The following is a 14,508-nucleotide window of genomic DNA, read 5'->3' as shown; positions in this document are numbered from 1 at the left end:
AAAATTATGACACTAAATTAAAAATAAATAAATAAAAGAGTCTCATTGCACGTGTAAAGTGCATGTAATGACTAATGAAGCTAGTTGTACTTATTTTTTGGAGGGTAAATTTCGATTTTTTTGTTTTGTTGAGAAGAATGGTAAATTTCAGCTTAAACAATATAATTTAAGGACAATCTAAATTAAACCTTATAGTTTAAGAAGTTCTAAATTAAACTCTAAATCTCAAATTTCAACTTTTGAAAAGTAACAAAAGAAAACCTTGGAGCTTAAATTGGGATAACAACATTAACTAAATTTTACCATCGAAAGTGAGAGAGTAGAAAAGAAAAAACAAAAAGATAAGTGAGAATACTAGATGTGAGAGAGAGAGAGAGAGAGAGAGTGAGAGATAAAAGGCGTTTGCAAGATAAGATCATGAGAGCTTATTAGTATAAATTACACAATAGCTCCATAATAATAATAGACCTTGCAAAATTATATGGAGTAAAAATGGTGATTGTCAACCTTCATTCAGATGCAAAGAGATAAGATTGATGCTGATGCTAAGAACTATACTAATCTCAAAGTCTCTATACTTTTCCTCCCACGTCTTCATTTTTTGGGGTGAGGCGCTGGAGGGCGGGGGTGGCTGAGGATTGAATTTTTTTTTTCCTATGGGGGCAATGTCCATAGAAATGCTATTTTTTTTGTTACCTAAGCCAAAATTTTCATTTCAAATTAAATTTATATATTATTGTAATTCATAAGTTTTTAATTAAAAAAAAAACTATAATTAATCTATATATATATAAAACCGAAGCTTTTAAAGCTCCCACAGTTTTCCACGTCAGCATTTATTTATTTATTCTATTTTTTAAATTTCGATTTTTTTTTTCAGTCTTTTATGCGATTGACTCTCTCTAACATATACGCATTCTTAAAACCCAAAACCCTAACCTTTGACCCCTCTCTCTCTCCGCTTTGTCTTGGGTCCTGCTGCCGTTTCCCCTTTCTCTCTTTATTCCTCAAACCTCTCTTACAAGCTATCCTCATTCAGTCATTCGCTCCTGCTTTGCTCGCTCTTCGCCAATTTCAGTGTATTTTCAGGTAATCTATACGATTTCACATTGGATCTGAAATTTTCTGCTTTTTTTCATTAAAAAATATACAGATTGCATCAGATGGTTGAATTAGAACTTTGTTTCAGAAAATTAGGGTTCGTTTTCTTCTTCTTCTATTTCTTATTTTTTGAGATTTTCGATCAAAATCGCATAAAGTTGAGGAAATACTCAAAAAGTTTCCAATGGCTATCCATGATGTTACGAGCGAAGGAAAAAATATAGTACTTTTGGCAGAGGAGAGCAGACAACCCCAAGTATATCAGCTATTGCTTGAAAGCAGGTTACTCAAAGATACAACGCTTCAAAAATTGGATGATAAAGGGAATAGTGCATTGTGTCTTGCAGCCAAGCTAGGAAAGAATAAGTCCTGCTGGTTAATTCCAGGGGCCGCATTACAAAGGCAATGGGAACTCAAGTGGTATGAGGTATGAACTCAAAGCCAACTTGACCTTGATTTTTATCAAATAGCTTAACAATGCATTTACAAGCTTACCTGAAATAGCACGGGTTATAAAATAATGTTGGCGTGCTACTACAGATTAGTCTGTTAGTGGACGAATCACTTCCTCTAATATAAATTAAAAGTAGAGATCTTTACGTATATGCAATTTTACACATATTTGTGTAATATCAAGGTGGTGGAGGTGTTCAATATGTGCCGGTCAGTTTATACTTTATAGGTCATGCCTTTCAATTAATTGAAGCACACTGTCAACATCTTTTCTCCATGTGTTGAACTCTGTTTTTAGTTTTTAACTGCCTTAATTTAAAGCTTTGAGAACTTCTGATTTGATCACTTGATTGTGGTTTACTTTTATGCCAAAATGAGTTGTGCTTAGAAAATATGTATTTTCTTTTGGGGAAAACAGAAATTCTAATGTAAAGTTCACATCGTTTGTAAATCTCTGTAAGCTGAAAAATTATAATTTGATTCAAAAAATTATTTGCTTAGATGTAGAAGAATGGTAATAATTTGAAATACTTTAGGGGAAGTCTCAAACTTGACCACAGGGTAGGGTGTTTCTAAATAATGTCATTGGAAGAACCAATATGGATTCTCTTTGAAAAAAATAGAAATAAATTCATATGGTGTGTAATTGTGTGGAACTTGCTATTTAAGTGAGTCTCTATTTTAATTTGTTTTAATAGTTGGGAGTTAAATTCAGTTTCGTTTTATTATTATTATTATTATTATTATTTGATTGAAAAGGCAGAAATTCAGGTTTTTGTTTGTTTGTTGAGAAACCTCCCCCTTTGCAGTTGGTTGATCAATCATTAATTCTATTAATAATGGATTTGAAATGTTAGGTTAGTTGGGTGATAACATGGCTTTAGGTTGCAGAAGTATCTAACAATGATTTATCATATATATTTTGAATTTGAGGTATTGCAATTGCTACAAATGCTTAGTCACATAAAAAGATTAATAGAGAAAGACAAGGATATGTAGTATGTTATTCAATTAAAGATATGGCTGATAGAGTGAATCAAGGCAAGTTATTCTTTTTGGCAAATTGTCACTTGAGCCAAAAGCAATTTCTAAATTGAGTTCTATTTGCAATATTGTACTTTTTTGTCTATACTAATGTTTCTCCTGTAATTTTCAATTCCAATTTAGTAAAAATTAATTTGCTAACATCTCTTATACAAGTTCTCTTAAATGCTGAGCCACCATGTTCAATCTTGATTTACTCTTATGTGACTCCTATGAATTTGTTGTGCTAGAGAGAAATCATGGTCCAGTCCCAATACTTTGTGATCATGGTTCAGTGTCTCAAAAGGTTTTTTTTTTTTTTTTTTTCGTATTTATCATTAATATTTTTTGCAGCACATTTGCATAAAGTAGAATTCATGTTTGTGATTTCAGCCAATCTGATGTAGATATGGGAATAAGGAAAAGGTATACCACTAATGATTGGGAAGCCTAAGTATACCACTGATAATTGTCAATTATCATTGTTGCATATGTTATGTGCTAAACTGAAGTATTAAATCTATAAAGACCATATAAGTTTCTAAGTTTCATTTTTTTTTTCTTTGCTGTTAATTATAAATTGAAAATTTTCATAATTGTTCTTCTTTTCCTTCTTTTTATTATTATTTTTTTTTACTATAAACAAAATGCAAGTATATTTTCAATTATTGAATAATTAATGTTATGTTGTAGGTTATTGAATTATTTCTGTCCCATATTATCAATGTAAGCTGTTTTTAAAGTTTTAACAAAAAACAATCTCCTCAAGATTTGCATCCCTTAGTGACGATGGGGCAAGTTGCTAATTGTGATTTAATTTGCATCCCTTGGGATTTCCTATAGATAACCATTTGAAATGCTATTTTTCTACATTGTTATTCTAATGTATATGTTAAAATTTTACTTTTTATAGTTACATATAGTCAATTAGGAAAAGGACCTATATCTTCAATCTCTTTTTACCATTCTATGGTCCTTATGGAACCATAGAAATCAAGTGGTTCATGATGGGAAGACCCCAAATCTGATAAATGTTGTTCTCACTCACTGCCAAATCTCTTTTATGCAGGTACCAGGAGGCCTTTAGAAATGGACAATCCTAATATCAAGATCACAGCATACCAACTCATAAAGATGTCTCCAATAGGGATTGGCAACTCATTATCAAAGTAGTTTGTTGAAGGAAAACGAAATTGAAACAGAGTGGCTATGCATATGAAGCAAAGGACTTGAAGAGAGATCTAATATTAGTGGGGGAGCCTAGCAGTCTGTCAACATCTTACCCAGCAGCATTTCAGGATGCAATCGTGGAGGTTGCAATAAAAGCTAGAGACCTTGGATTTACACTAATTTTGTTTGGCAGTGGTTGCAAACGGATTGAACAGGTTTGCAATGGAAGAAGTTAACCAAGATTGCAGGAATAACCTATGACAACAGACTTGCATTTTCTAACTTAATAAGGTTTAACTTTTCACACCATTTTTGTACCAAAAACTATCATGTGTAATGTGTTAGAAGTAGCTTCAATTCTCTAGCAGTTCATTATTCGACCCAATTACTGTTGGATCTCTCCAAATCTTATGTTATATAACTTGTGTCCTGTAACTGTTTTCTATGGTATCAAAAAAAAAGAAAAAGAATTACATATGGTTTTCAACTATGTTAATTAGAACTATTTAGAATTTAATAAAGGGATCCAAAACTAAATAAAAATTCTAACTAAATTAGGTAAGCTATTTTTTTTACAAATAGTTCAATTTCATTTTTTATTTATTCATACTTATTAACCATTAATTATCTATAAATATATATATTTTCACAACTAGTCGTGCATTGCACGGATTTGCAACTAGTATATATATATATATATATATGTGAGAGAGAGAGAGAGAGAGAGAGAGAGAGAGAGAGAGAGATTTTTCAGTTTTTATTTTAAAGAAAAAATATTGTTTTCGTTTCCAATTTTTTTATCCATAAACTTTAAAAAAAAAATTGTTCTTTTTCTCCCTAAATTATTAAAAATATATGTTGCACTTTCTATCCTTCCATCTACTTCCATCAAATTTTATCCTTTGTGTCCTAACCAAATATATGTGATAATCTTCGTGGGACTCATATTGTTGGATTGTATGATCGATACTTATCCAAGTTCATATCCCTCCAGACCATATCCAATCCCTCCACACCATATCCAATCCCTCCAGACCAATCCCTCCAGACCATATCCAATCCCAAATCCTATATAAACCCCTACCCATTTCCTCATAATCATAACCTCGAACCACTATAGCATCTCTCTTTCTCACTTTCCAAAATGAGTCTCTTCAAAAAATTGTCCATTTCCTTCTACTTTTTTGTCACTCTTTGTATTGTCTTCGCTCATGCAGCCCGATTTGATATTACAAACAATTGTCACTACGTAGTTTGGGCTGCAGCCGTGCCTGGTGGTGGCAGGCAGCTCAACCCACAAGAGTCTTGGCCCCTTGATGTCAACGCTGGCACAACCGGGGGCCGCGTTTGGGCTCGAACTGGGTGCAATTTTGATGGATCCGGGCATGGCAGTTGTCAGACTGGTGATTGTGGTGGGCTTCTTCAATGCCAAGCCTATGGTGCACCCCCAAACACCCTTGCCGAATTCGCTTTAAACCAATATCAAAACCTGGATTTCTTTGACATCTCTCTTGTTGATGGGTTTAATGTTCCTATGGATTTTAGTCCAACCTCTAATGGGTGCACCAGAGGAATAAGATGTACAGCTGATATCAATGGGCAGTGCCCAGCTGAATTGAAAACTTCTAGCGGGTACTGTAACAACCCTTGTACTGTTTTCAAAACCGATGAATATTGTTGCAATTCTGGGAGTTGTGGACCTACAACCTTTTCCAATTTTTTCAAGAATCTGTGCCCAGATGCTTACAGTTATCCTAAGGATGATAAAACAAGCACATTTACTTGCAATGGTGGGACTAACTATAAGGTTGTGTTTTGCCCTTGAAGCAGCTCTTTCCTCTGGCACAAGTATAATAGGCACAACACTAGTAGCTAGTATGTACGTAATAAAAGCTTGAGGGCTTGTGAGCATATGCAGTATTGTGCACGCCGTATAGGTTGCTATAAGGTAGTTAATATCTACCCTTGAAGCAGTTCTTTCTTCTGGTACAAGAGGCTTGGAACTACCAACCAATAGTATTAAATATTAATAACTGGGTTAATAAAAGCTTGAGGGCTTTTAAGCATATGCAGTACCATATATGTTGTATTTTACGTATTCATGTTAGGTTGTAGCAAATTTTCTATGATGAAAGATATGGCGATATCAACGCTTATAACCTCCATATTCCATACTTTTGTTCTATTGGTAAATCAATAATTTACTTTCAGCTTAACCTTGTAGTTCGCGTCCGTTGTTTGATTTACCACCATGTGTTTGCAACTCCCGTCTCAGTGCTATTCGTTGTTTGATTCTTTTTTTTAGATGGGTTGTTTGACTATTTGGTTGACGGTACACCTTACATTGGGTGGTAATAAATGAACTTGAAACTTGTGTTGTGGACCACAAGTACACTTTACATAGGAGCTATCCGACATAGACTTGACAAGCATCTTTCTAAATATACAAATTATAGCTGCTGTCACGTTATGAACATGTGACTGTATATTACCATGTTCAGTTTTATTGATACATTGGACATCATTCATTTCAATCCACACTAACCTATTGTTATTAAACTTTGCTTATGTTAAACTTAAGGCTAAATATTCCTTCATACCTTGATCATATTTATTATTTTACACATATATTTATAATTGATAAGTATTTGCATTTTAATATATAAAATAGTGAAGGTGTGAGAATCAAAACCTAAAATTTAATACAAAAATTTTCACCTATTTTTTCATAATAGATGAGATATGCATATTGGAATTGGTAACACTACACTAATCATAACTTGTTACCTTAACAAGTTGTGAAAAAAATTATATCTTTTATGTTTGCTCAAAATCAAAATCAAGTATCATCGTTAAAGCATAAAAAAAAATTCCATTTGACTGTCATTAGAATCTATTTATTGCACTATGACTCTATGAGCTTGGTATGCCAAAATATCCAAATCTACCATTTGATTAATATGTTAATTCATCTTATATTGGTTCTTTTAGTTTCCACGGTAATTATGAAACAAGTTTTTTTTAAACATGAAACTTGGTTCATTGCATACAATTTGATAATTTAGACTTCAAAAAGGATATTTTTAAGAGTTTTACGGCAGTGATAATAATTGATTAAGTTTATTATACGTAACGAAATATTGTGAGCATAAATTTGATTGAAGATTTGCTAAGTTCATTTATTTTTTTTATTTAAAATGTTTATAACAATTTAGACGATATTTATATACTCATTAAAGTTTAGAAAGATGATAAGTTCCATTTTAACAAATGAACTAATAATTTTTTTAAGAATCAAATGATCTTATATTTGATTATATAATGTCTAAAGTTTGAGTTTGACTTATGGTGTATTCTTCTCAACAAAAAGACTTGAATGGTGTATTATTAAAATATTAATACCATAATTAGGCCCCCAAGTCAAAATTATTAGCCCCGCCCCCTACGGGCCGGTATATACACGGAGACGGAGTCATTGGCTAGCAACAGTGACATAAATTTGCATGCAAGTAAAAATGTTAAATGTCCCTTTCTCCACCAGATGCCAAGAATCGAGAGCCTTTAGTGCTATGCTAAGAATTATTCTGTTTGATCCTCTTTGAGACTTTTCCCCCCTACGCCCATTAATTCTTTCTTTCTTACTTTCTAGATTATGTGATCCCTCTGTAATATCTTGACAGGTGGGTTTTGAGTTTTGACTTAATTACGTCTTTTATGAATAGAACTTAGAACATAAAATGATGCAATCCCATTCTCATCGTGTGTGCATGTGACATTCTTCCAATTTCATAACTTAATTCTCTTTGCACGTTTTGATTAAAGTCTAGTCAATGTTAGAAAGCTTAGGAGGTAAGATTTACTATTTTTTCTTCATTATTCACAATCTATAACATCAAGTTGTGCTAAAAAAGATTGTGATCTTAAATTTTCTCTAAGTTCAAGTGTTCTAAAAAAATGTTATTTTAACATATCAAAAAGTTATTTTATATATTATAATACACCATTTTATAATAAACAATATATCACATATTCCATTTTTTACCACTCTATAAAAAGTCAAAAAGTGAGTTCCACTTTTTTATTTCGCTCTCTCCCCCCACTTTTCTCTGCAAATTGGGCGGATTGCAAAATGTGAGCCCAAAGAGAATTGTTTTCTATGCATTTCTTTTCTCTTCTATCCTCCAAAGTTGTCCAAACACAAGAAACCACTTCCCTTCCCTTCCTTCCTCTTCCCCCATTTCCAAATGCAGTGTTAGTCTTTACCAAACATTTGCGTCAAAAACCCAGAAAAGCGAACGTCTGCCATATATATTTGTTAAAAAGGCAAAACATTGCCTTTCATTCTCCCATTCTTTGCGAAACAGTCTAAAGAGAAGTAAAATAATAAAGTTATGTCACATAAAGATAGATTTTTTTTTTTGGAATAATAATCATTGTTTTTCGTCTTCAAGGGATTGCTATTGCTAAGGGAATTGCCTAACTACTATTTCAGGTAGAGATGATAAATCTAACGGCAATTTTAGATTATTTGGGGAATATTTTAGCTAATCCTTTTTAATTTTGGAGAGAGAGAAAGAGATATTTGAGTTTCTTCTATGTTTTAGTACTGCGTGTAGGGGACTAGATTAGTCTAAAATTCACATGCTTATGAAAAATTCTAATCATCTGAAAGAGAGAGTAAGACAAAATACACACCTATTAAGATAAAAATTGCCATGTAATGGTAAAATTTTGGAGCTTAATTAATACTCCTCTAAGATAATTATTGTCCAAAAATTTTATTCTAGTGCTTTTTTTTTTAATAACAAAAATTATTATTGTATAAGTATTGACTAAAATTTGAGATTTTATTTTTTAGAATTTTTTTGTCCTTTATTTAGAGCCTTTTTTTTCACTTACATTTAGGGGCTTAGGTAATGACCTAAGTTACCTAATGGTTGAGCCAAAAGGTTTATGGTGTTCACAACCATACGAAGGAAACTTATAGCCTGTTTGGATGGAGGGGAAAAGGAGGGGGAGTGCAGGGAAGTAGAGTAGAGTTGGCCAAAAATTAGTTAATTTTGTGCTAAATCTACTCTACTCTATTCTACTCCCCCTCCCTCTCCCTTAATCCAAACGGACCATTATTCTGGAAATATTGATTATAGATTAAAGGCATCTTTTACAAATAACATAATGAAAATTTATTACTATTATTATTTTTTCTTGACACTGGGTGAGCGAAGAGAGATTTGAATTCAAAAGTTATCCTATAGAAAGAACTAAATAATGTATACATCTCTCTCTCTCTCTCTCTCTCTCTCTATATATATATATATATATATATATATGGGTTGGGTTCAAGTTAAGCAATGTTACACAACTCAATATTTTTTAATTGGATGTGAATTTTGACAAAAATTCACCATTATATTACATTATTTTTGTATATTTTCCATACTTGAAAATTTTCAAAGTCATCAAAAGTTAATAGCCATGTCATCAATCAATTGTTTAAATTCAAGTTTTTATAACTTAAAATAATGCATAGAAGATGAGTTTATGAATTGTATGGTAAATAACATCTAACTGACATGAAAATTGGCATGAGTGTTAAAAACTTATAAAACATGTAATTCAATGGTAAGATTTTCAAAATATGAAATCTATAACAAATTATTGGGTGGTATAACATTGCTTAGAGTTCTATACACCAAGTGTAACTTGAACCTAAATTCTCTCTCTCTCTCTCTCTCTCTCTCTATATATATATATATATATATATTAAAAAAAAAAAAAAAAAAAAGGTGACAACGTTTCGAAATTGCAGTAAAGTGTGATAACCCTAACATGCAAAAAGTAAGACTTTTCCAATAGATTTCTATTGACTGGAAGATTGCATGTGATCTTATCTGCAAGACTGCAACCAACTTAAATATACCTCTCACTCTTAAGAGTTTAGGAGGTGTAACTGTAAACTAAACTATTTGTTTTAGCAAATGTGAACTAATTGAGCTTCATGTCACACAGTACTACTAAATTTTTAGAATAGTGTTCAAGTGATCAAGTCAAGCCAAGACAATTTCAGTTCCAAACAACATGAATTTAATTAGGCAATTAATCACGCCTGTAAATTCTCCACGCCAACCCCAACAGGTTATATCCAATCTCAAATCCTATATAAACCCCTACCCATCTCCAAATAATCATAACCTCAAACCACTATAGCATATATATCCCACTCACACTCCAAAATGAGCATCTTCAAAAACTTGTCCATTTCCTTCATCTTTTTTGCCACTCTTTTCATTACTTTCGCTCATGCAGCCCGATTCAACATAACAAACAATTGTCCCTATGTGGTTTGGGCTGCAGCCGTGCCTGGTGGTGGTAGGCAACTCAACTCAAGAGTCTTGGCCCCTTGATGTGAATGCTGGCACAACCGGGGGCCGCGTTTGGGCTCGAACTGGGTGCAATTTTGATGGATACGGGCGTGGCAGTTGTCAGACTGGTGATTGTGGTGGGCTTCTTCAATGCCAAGCCTATGGTGCACCCCCAAACACCCTTGCCGAATTCGCTTTAAACCGATATCTAAACCTGGATTTCTTTGACATCTCTCTTGTTGATGGGTTTAATGTTCCTATGGATTTTAGCCCAACCTCTAATGGGTGCACCAAAGGAATAACATGTACAGCTGATATTAATGGACAGTGCCCAGCTGAATTGAAAACTCCTAGCGGGTACTGTAACAACCCTTGTACTGTTTTCAAAACAGATGAATATTGTTGCAATTCTGGGAATTGTGGGCCTACAACTTTTTCTGAATTTTTCAAGAATTTGTGCCCAGATGCTTATAGTTACCCTAAGGATGATGCAACAAGCACATTTACTTGCAATGGTGGGACTAACTATAATGTTATGTTCTGCCCTTAAAGCAGTTCATTCCTTTGGTATAACAGGCACATCACTAGTAGCTAGTATGTAATAAAAGCTTGAGGGATTGTGAACACATGTTGTATTGTGCACACTGTATTATAGGTAATAGGTTGCTAAAAGTTTTGTTAATATCTGCCCTTAAAAGCAGTTCTTTCTTCTGGTAAGAGGCATAGAACTATCAACCAGTAGTATTAATAACTGGGGTAATAATTTATAAAAGCTTGAGGGCTTTTGATAAGATGCAGTACTATGCACGTTGTATTTTTACATATTCACGTGAGGCTGTAGAAAAATTTCAATGATGGAAGATATTAATGTATAACGTTTATAACCTCCTTATTTTTTTCCTTTTTGTAAATCAAGAAATTATTTTTCAACTTAACCTCCTATTCCCATGTGTTTGCAAGTAGCAACTCTCTACGTCAGTGCTATTTGATCATTGTTTGATTCTTTGGTTGGTTGGCGGTACATAATGTAACTATTGGGAATAGGAGGTAATAAATGAACATGAAACCTGTGTTATGGACATACTTACACCTTACACTGGGGCTAACCGATATGGTCTTGACCAGCATCTTTCTTTTGGGTAATTATTGAACATTCCCAGAATATCATAAATGCTTACTCTCCCTTCTAACATAATTATGAGTCTCACTAATTAAATTTATGGTGAGACTCACAATTTATGTGAGAGGGGGGAGTATGCATTTATGATACTCAAGGAGTATTCAATAATTTTCCCTTTCTAAATATATGAATCATAGTTGCTTTCACCTATTGGTATCAAACTTTGCTTGTGTAAGATTTAAGGTTAAATATTCTTTCACATTTTGTTCACCTCCATTATTTCACACATATATTTATAATTGATGCATACATATTTACATTTTAATACATACTGCACTAATCATAACTTGTTTCCTTAATAAGTTGTAAAAAAATTATATCTTTTGACATTTGCTCTAAATCATATAGCATCATTGAAGCATAAAAAAAATTCCATTTGACCGTCATTGGTAGTATTTATTGCACAATGAACTTGATATGCTAAAATATCCAAAATTTTAGAATATATAACAATATCTGAACTATATATGTAAGGGATTAGCAATTTCATAAGAAATAAAAATCTATTCATTTGATTAATATGTTAATTCATCTTAATTATATTGGTTCTTTTAGTTTCCATGGTAATTATGAAATGAGTTTTTTAAACATGAAACTTGGCTCTTTGCATACAATTTGATAATTTAAACATCAAAGGAGATTCTTAAGAGTTTCACCATGAAGATAATAATTGATTAAGTTTATGATATATATATATGAAAGATCATGAACATAATTTTGATAGAAGACGTACTAAGTTTGTTTATTTATTTATTTATAACAATTTAGAAAATATTTATATATATACTCATTAAAGTTTAGAGAGATAATAAGTTCCTTTCTAACAAATGAACTAATAATATATATATATATATATATATATATTTTGAGAATCAAATGATCTTATATTTGATTATATAATGTGTGCAAAGTTTGAGTTTGACTTGAATGGTGTATTCTTCTCAACAAGAATGGGGTATTAAACTATGAATATGATAATTAGGCCCCAACATTAAAATTGCACGCAAGTGAAAATGTTAAATGTCCCTTTCTCTTATTCTCAAAAAAAAAAAAAAAAAAGTCCTTTTCTCTAGCAGATGCCACGAACCGACGGCTGAGTGCTAATGCTGAGATCCTCTCAGAGACTTTTCTTCCTATGGCCATTTATTTCTCCTCCTACGGCCATTTATTTCTTTCTTACTTTCTAGACCATGTGACCCCTATGTAATATCTTGACAGGTGGGTTTTGACTTTCGTCCTTTATGAGTAGAACATAAAATGATGCATTCCATTCTCATTGTGCGCAAGGCGCAAGCGCATGTGACGTTCTTCCAATTTCGTAACTTTATTCTTTTTGCACGTTTTGAAAAGTTGTTGGAAAATTTAGATCCCGATTGATAGAATTAACAAGTTTTAAACCTAAGTTGTTAATTAGATTTATAATTAATAAAACTTGTTAAAACAAACAAACATCAATATCATGTCAAAATCATGCAGTGAAAAAATAAATAAGACAAGATATGATGACCTAAGAAAACCAATGAAACAAACTAGTTTCACAGTAAAAAACCTAGGGGGAAACCTTCTTGAAAAGCAATCTACTATAGTAAAGAGAAGTTTCAGATCTAGTACAAAACCTTTGTCCCTAGACTCTACAATCCCCGTAGATGAACTTACAGCAGAAACATTTTACCGCTTTAGAACCTCAAAACTCTTCAATATATGAACGCCACTCTTTTTGTTGCACGGATCCCAGTACGTGACTAACTCTTTTGCACAAATCCCAATACGTGACTCACTCACCAACTTGAGGAAGATGTTGGCTGCAAAGTTCTTCACTTCATCAACAATGAAGATCAAGAAGCACTTGGTTATAAAACCCTAAGGCGCAAAGATGCAGTAGCTTCTTTCAGAGAGAATAAGGTCTCGGTCACCTTTTGCATGTGTTCTCCTTGTATTCTCTTATGTGACGACCTCTAAAATAAGCCTTATATAGGTCTAGGGTTGTGAGAAAAGAAATCCTAAACAAATACATAAGCATGGGCCGAAAATCAGATTTGAAAATCTGAAATTTGTAAAGCTTGACAAATAAGGTGTCGAGCAGGTGTCGAGGATTAAAACATCAGACACAAGAGATGAGGCTCGATTGATCCATCAGGTGTTGAGAAGCTATCGAGGGGATAAGAACTTTCTCGATCGATCGACTAGCTATTGAGAAGGTGTCGAGATTGCGATAAGAAACACCTTAAGAGGCTCGATAGATAGCCTAGTTGTCGAGAGGTGTCGAGCAGCTATCGAACTTTAAAAACTCAGCACTTCTTCACTTGTTTCTTGGACAAATTTGATGACTTCAACACTTGATTTTGAAACACAGTTTCTTGAAGTATTAAGCCTCATCCTAAATCTACCAAATACAACTAAAGTGCGTTTTGTCAAAAGATTAGCCAATTACATAAAATCATAACATATATTCTTAACATGTGAACCACATATGTCCTAACAAAAGTCTAGTCGAGGTTGGAAAGCTTAGGAGGTAAGTTTAGTAGTTATAGCAAGAAAACTATTTTTTATCACAACTTTCCCATAATTTTGATGTATTACATCTCACATTTATAAGAATTTGCTATTTTTTTTTCACCATTCACAATCTATTACATCAAGTTATGATATAAAAAATTTTGGTTCCATATTTTCTCAAAATTCCGCCCAACTTAACTGGCATCAATCTCACTAAGAGCAGTATCAAGCATTCTTAAAAAAAAAAAGAAAAAAACTATCTTGACACATTAAAATTTTACTTTATCTATTTTAACATGCCACTTTAACTACAATACACCCTAAATCACACAATCTATTAACTTGCTCTACCCTCCCTTAAAAGTTACCATGGCTTTTGAGTGGAGTTGTGGTGTGCCTTTGTGTTAGAACCCCTTTCCTTCTCCCTTGTGTGTATGCGTGTGTATTTGTTTCTCAAAAAAAAAAAAAAAAAAAAATCACACAATCTATTATTTTACCACTTTATTTATTCTTTCTTAATGTTTTTAATTCTTTCTTTTCTGTTGTTCCCAACATCATTAAAAAGATAGAGGAGAGAGAAAGTTCGAATAATTATTAATTGATCCCAACGGTCTCTTCTAATTAATCCCAACGGTCATGAAGAGAGAGAAAGTTTTGAATAAAAAAAATAACCAAATATTTATTCCATATCTTCCTATATATACACTGTTATTATTAGAATTA

At 32.6% G+C, this 14,508-nt stretch overlaps 1 protein-coding gene and 1 pseudogene across 1 annotated transcript; both read left to right on the top strand.

The window, feature by feature from the left end:
- Positions 1-4,812: 4,812 nt before the first annotated feature.
- LOC126709644 (protein P21-like) lies at positions 4,813-5,912 on the top strand. The gene has a single exon (XM_050409952.1). It carries the CDS (start codon positions 4,892-4,894, stop codon positions 5,570-5,572), a length of 681 nt encoding a protein of 226 aa, XP_050265909.1. The 5' UTR covers positions 4,813-4,891; the 3' UTR covers positions 5,573-5,912.
- Positions 5,913-9,956: 4,044 nt separating this feature from the next.
- LOC126709060 (protein P21-like) lies at positions 9,957-10,659 on the top strand (annotated as a pseudogene).
- The last annotated feature ends 3,849 nt before the right edge of the window (positions 10,660-14,508 follow it).

The sequence above is a fragment of the Quercus robur genome, chromosome 12 (assembly GCF_932294415.1).
Source record: "Quercus robur chromosome 12, dhQueRobu3.1, whole genome shotgun sequence".
Taxonomy (NCBI): domain Eukaryota; kingdom Viridiplantae; phylum Streptophyta; class Magnoliopsida; order Fagales; family Fagaceae; genus Quercus; species Quercus robur.
Note: the sequence above shows the minus strand (reverse complement) of the source record. Positions and strands in the feature narration are given on the sequence as shown.